At 36.6% G+C, this 6,261-nt stretch overlaps 1 protein-coding gene across 1 annotated transcript; it reads right to left on the reverse strand.

Annotated features, from left to right (window-relative positions):
* Positions 1 to 2,120: 2,120 nt before the first annotated feature.
* LOC133314595 (serine/threonine-protein kinase-like protein At1g28390) lies at positions 2,121 to 3,764 on the reverse strand. The gene has a single exon (XM_061516092.1). The coding sequence runs from the start codon at positions 3,660 to 3,662 to the stop codon at positions 2,121 to 2,123; it is 1,542 nt and encodes a 513-aa protein (XP_061372076.1). The 5' UTR covers positions 3,663 to 3,764.
* Between the last annotated feature and the right edge of the window lie 2,497 nt (positions 3,765 to 6,261).

A 6,261-nucleotide genomic window follows, 5' to 3' on the forward strand; every position in this document is an offset into this window, starting at 1 on the left:
TGGTTCGTCTTCCCTATCCTTTCTCTTGAGTTTTCCGGGGGATTTATAATGATGCAAAATGCCTTCAACGTATACATGCTCAGTCAACACCGCGTATCAGAACCAAGACAAGGAAAAAAAGAAGACAACAACCTCAAGCTCACGACTCTCTACAGTTACACTGTAATATTAAAAACCACAAGTTTTTGGCCAACCGAGAACTAATCGAGCCATAAATGCTCTATAGATGTTGCTCGACATATCGAGAAAATACTTCAATGTATCTGCAAGCATGTTGTGATTGTGATTCATATTTATGTTGTGTCGAGTCACACCACATCATTCGATACTGAATTTTCGATATTCAAGGACAACGTTCTAGATTCAACCATGAACAATGTAGAGAAATTTAAGAAAAAATTTATGATGGCACCAGCCATGACTATTTTAATAATTTGAACTATTGAAATTAATTTAATTGCCAAACATTTAATTTTTTTAATATAGAAAATTGATCTAAGAAACTTTTAAATGTTAATTAATAAATGAGTGAAAACTGAATTAGAGTATGAAGATAGAGTTGTATTCCCAAAAGGTGAAATCTGTTGATCTGACGTAGATGTGAAAGGCCGTTGTATGAACCAGAGCTTCAAGGTATCATCGTGTCATGCTAACCTCAATCTAGATGATGATGCGAAGGGGGAGATGTACAAGGGCTATAGTTATGACTTTTGCCGCAATAATCCATCAAGATACAAGAATTATGGGAGTTTTATGAGTCGTTTCTATCCATCCACGCTCCGGGGAGATTGGGGCAAGGGGAGAAATGTCCTCAAATATTCGCTGATAAGGTTTTTTTTTTCATGGGAATGTTTCAAGACATTTCTCCAATTACTCTCCATTGATATTACTCTGCTGAATCATCTCCTTGTATAACTGTAACCCTTACGTACCTCCCCCTTCACACTCTCAGGTAGACTGAGGGTAGTATGGTGATATCTCAAAGTTTTGGTCCATACCACTATCTTTTATATCTTCCGATCAATATACTTCACCCGAGATACAGATCATAAACATGCACACACTATAATCAAATAGGTGAATAGATAAGGGAAAACTTTAATTTCATGTAATTGCATTTGCTTGTAAATAACTTTTCAACTGAATTTACTACCACCTTTAATTAAATATTAGTTAATTATACTTAATAAACTTTCAAGCATTTAAGATAAAACTATTGATCAAAGAATGTTTTATAAGTTACCAACAAAGCTCAGCACAGTTGGTAGATAGCTGGGTTCCTTAAACACCGTAACACCTTAAACACCCTAACAGAGGTTCGATCTCTGGCCGTGCGTATGGAAAAGATTTTGTTGGGAGAGGTTTATCCACTTAATGTGATCTCCCGCCTCGAAAGAAGTAGTTCGGCTGGAGAATACCTTGAGAAACCAAAAAACCAAAAAAAAAGAAAGAAAGAATGTTTTATAAGTCATTATTGGCGGATGCCCTTAAGGTACCATAACTCCCTTGAATTATATAGATCACAAGTTCGACGCTTCGCCTATGGATCTTTATCTGATTTCATTATTATTAAATATTTGTTACAAAAGGAATGTAGGCTCTTTAAATGGCGAAAAAGGAAAACAATAAGAATTACTAAATTTGGAAGTAAAAATAGTAAAAGATTAAGACAGCATTGTAACCGAAAAAAAAATAAAAAAGATTACGACAGCAAAATTTCTGTATTTGCTAAAATGTTAACGGTACAAATATGGTTGAAGACGACACCTGTAACCACTATGTCGTAACTCGTAAGCCTAGAATAGACTGAATAGTGACTAGTGTCCAAATGCAAAGCATTGGTCCTCCGGATTCCCTTCTCAATTGTTCAAAGTAGAGCAGCAAACACAAATAACAATAATAACAATAATTCCATTAACAAACAATATTTACTTCCCTTTTTTGGTGAAGAGGACGTGTGAATGTAAAGAATGGTTTCCCCATTTAACCAAGGCCCATGCTTGCAATACTTCAAACTCAATCATATCATAGCAAACAGTCAAACACCCCATTAGGTTGTGATTTCCAAATGTGTAGTGAGGAATCCAATTTAATGGTTCAGAAAGCTTCGTTATCCAGAGTTACTCAGACTCCCAATGTGAGTTAACTAACGGTTTTTCAAGCATTTTCCTCTCCAACTTACTTGTAGTGACCAACTTGGACATTGCCGAATGAATTGGATCATTATTATTGTTATTCTCACTGCCATTATGTAAAATTAGAGGACCTTGCAAAACCCCCATAGACTTGGACTTGTTCAGCCTCATCACTCCCATTTTTGCCTTTCTTCTCTCAAACCCATACCCAGTTTGTTGCGGGTGCCCACCCAGATCCGGATTCAAATCCAACCGCATTTTAATCTCACTCCCTCTCACAGACACAAAACCAGGACCAATGGATTTGGACCTCACCACTTTATTGGAGATGGGTTCACTGTCATTCCCTACACCTGGCACACTGGATACTTTCCTGTTCCTTCTGCTCCCACCCTTCACTAACCTCACAACTTCCTCACTACTCCTATCGCAATCACAATCATACTCTTCCCACCTCACGCTCTCCACACGCGCCACGCGCCGCCTCAGACTGTTCCATATCCGCGATGCGTGAATCCTCTTCCTCAATAGTTTAAGACACTCCACCACTTCCGCCATCGAAGGCCGCTTCTCCGCCGTCGATCTCACGCATCTCACCGCCAGCACAGCCAGCTGCCGAATCAACGCCGGATCCGACGGAGTTCCAATCCGCCGGTCACAGATTCCGGCGAAGTCACCGCGCTTGATGAGCGGCACCGCCCAGTCCACCACCGAGGGCGGACTGTAATTAACATCGATGGCGTTCCTGCCGCTGATTATCTCCAACAACAAGATCCCAAAACTGAAGACGTCGCTCTTAGCGCTCAGATCCTCCGGCGCAAGATAGCAGGGGTCGAGGTACCCTAACGTCCCCGCGGGTGGCGTGCACTTGACGCGAACATCCTCCACGTGTCCCCTGAGCGCGAGGCCGAAGTCACCGAGCCTGGCGCTCCAGTTCTCATCGATTAAAACGTTGGAGGACTTAATGTCTCGGTGAATCACGGGTGGGTTCGAGGAGTGCAGGGCCTGAACCGCTTTCGCCACGTGGAGAGCGAACCGGAGTCGGCGGGTCCAACCGGGCGGTCGAGTAGCCGAATGCAATAGATCGTGGAGCGAACCGTTTGGCATGTACTCGACGACAATTAATTTGTTGCCGTTTGGGTCTGTGCAGAAACCGATGAGGTTAACGAGGCGAGGGCTTGGTACATGGGATAGAATCTCGATCTCGTTCTCTGCGGGGCTGGTACAGTTACCGCAACCGGTGCAGTTGGTGGCGTGGTTCCGTGAGCTTGTAGGCTTGGAAGATAGCTTTGTTGTTTTGACGGCGACGACGAGGTTGCCACCGTCCAGGGTGGCTCTGTAGACCCTGCCGTGGCTGCCTTTGCCTAAGAAACTATCGGCGGAGAAACCGTTTGTGGCGGCGACGAGATCCCTGTAGTGAAACTTCCTGAGAGTGTGTTTGCGGGTTATTGTTTTTTTCTTGAGATCCCAACAGTGGGGATCACATGTTTTAATGGCAGACTCAGCATTGCAAGAGAGATAACCCATGAATATGATTTTGTTCAGCGAGAGAGAGTTAAGAGGTTGGGGAATGAAAATGAAAATGAAAATGAAAAAGAGAAGCGGAGGAATCAAAGAAAGTAAAAGAAAGATTGAAATGAAAAGCGAAAAAGAAAAGAGAAGGGGATGGTGGTGGGAAGGCGGCAAAACCCATAACTGAAGAAAAAGGTGTGTTGGTTCTAACTTTAATGTTTAAAGTGGTATATGATTCGCAGCTTTTAGAGGAGGAGAGGATGTGAATGCAAATCCAAGCTTGAACGCACAATTCTTTTATGTTTGTTTTTCCTTTTTCTCCGGTGTGCTTTCTAATAATTTATTGTTTCCTGCATGCAAAGTCGTGCACCGAACGGACTCAGAGTTTGCCCAAAAAACTATAAGGATGCAGTTGTTAATCTTTTGTTTTTTGTTTTTAAAAAAATAATCTAGTTAACAAATACCGGATATATATATATATATATATATATATATATATATATATATATGAGAAAAACTACTCTCATGTTATATGAGACAAATTTTCTCTCATACACACTTTTCGATAATTGTGCTATCTTTTTTTTCTTTTCTATTTTCAGGTGTGGAGCCCACTAGTTTGTCTCTATGACATGAGATAACTATCTCCTTTAACATGAGATTAATAAAATACTATATATATATATATATATATATATATATATATATATATGGGAAAAAGTGAGATAAATTTATGTCATTTTAAGAGAGATAGACACAGAATAAATTTTTTATTTAAATTTTAAACTAAAAAAAATCACTCACTTTCTCTCTCCCATGATTTTTATTTTCTGTGTCTATCTCTCTCTTAAAATAACATAACTTATGTCATTTAAAATGACAAACACCAAGTCTATATATATATATATATATATATATATATATGAGTTTTGCATTTATCATTTAACATGACCACACAAAGTTTCCTACACACACAATATTCGTGGGACCCGGATGTTTTGAAGAAAAAAAAAACAAAAAAAACGACGGCATGCAAAACGAATCTCTATAGCATAATAAAATCATTTTTCCTACAATACAACTCTTATAAAATCATATATATATATATATATATATATATATATATATATATATATATATATCAAAAAACCGTCCAACTTCAATACGGGGGCATGACTTTTCTATAGGGAAAAATAAGTTTTCATTATTCAGTTAGACTCCAGCTAAAGCTTCATTTTTCAATCAAACGAGGTTGGCACTAAGATTTGGACTTATAAATTTATGCAAATTATCAAAACCTTTCATTTCTAGATCAATCCTAGCAACTTTGATAATAGATCATCCGAATATAATTTTACAAACCACAAATTGCATCTTAGTGATTTACCTTGTCATGAAGATTGGTGGGTACCTACCCGTCTTTGATTATTTGAAATCGAATTTCCAATGTTGAAATCGCTAGATGACGTGTTTCTTTTCCTTATATCTAAAGAAAATAAAAAATCACGAAATGATAAGATTATTATTATTAAGAAAAACAAAAAACACATGATAGTCTGTGTAGGGACATGAGGACGTCTGAATCAATTAATCTTTTTCTTTCTTGCATGGGTAAAGTCTTACATTAGGATATATGCTAATGCTACATCTTAATACGACAGAGTCTGATAATTGATTAATGATAGCCGAACACTGAATTGGCCACTACAACTAAATATCTAAAAAGGCCAAACCTGTGGGATGCATTCTCTTTTTTTATTTTTAGAATGATGAGAAAATTATTGACTTGTTTATCATTATAATTTTGCAATCTTCTTATTGTTTCACAAATCTCACCCATTCAGCGCTGCGTCCACTTCAAATAATAATCAACAATTCTCCAACTATACAAAGTTGTAGGGAGAGAACCGTTATTTTTCCATTGTGTAATGTTCTTTGCTTATTGTTTTTTTACTATACCATTCTTGTATAATATTGTATAAAATAAAACAAACACGTTTTCTCTTTATTTATTTATTAAAACAGATGTATAAAGATTGATGTAAAGAAAATAGTGTGAAAGAATAATTTTTTTTTCTTAGTACAATTGAATTTTCGACAAACAAAAGAATTGCAATACGAGAAGAAAGCTAAGAGAGACCATATAATGACATCAAAGTAAATCAAATTTGTATCCCAAAAAAAAAAAATCACAGTAAATCAATTAACTAAGGAAATCCTGTCTTCATTTTTTATTGGGATAAAAAAGTGCATGGTTATGGTGAAATCTCTATAAATAGAGGTGATAAAGGGCGGGCCAGAGTCATTGTCCCTCCCTAAATTTTTATTTTTTATTTTTATATAAAATAATATTTTTATCATAATAATAGACTTTTAGTATTAATAATTAGTCTCTCCATAAAAAAATACTTGTAATAATGAACCTCCATTATTAATCTTAGTAACACTTGTAATTTTGATATTTTATATTTATCCCATTATAAAAAAATTATAGATCCGTCACTAGGTGATAATTAGGATTGATATGACATGATATAATTCAATACGAATTTAACAAGAATAAAAATATACTTAACACAAATATGATATGAATTTAAAAATGAGTCAAAACTTT

This window comes from Gastrolobium bilobum, unplaced genomic scaffold, assembly GCF_033153095.1.
Source record: "Gastrolobium bilobum isolate Gb01-03AN ecotype WA unplaced genomic scaffold, APGP_CSIRO_Gbil_v1 utg24763, whole genome shotgun sequence".
NCBI lineage: Eukaryota > Viridiplantae > Streptophyta > Magnoliopsida > Fabales > Fabaceae > Gastrolobium > Gastrolobium bilobum.

Bases quoted from the DNA above. Each gene is read 5' to 3' on its own strand.
- LOC133314595 (XM_061516092.1), bottom strand. From the start codon at position 3,662: ATGGGTTATCTCTCTTGCAATGCTGAGTCTGCCATTAAAACATGTGAT.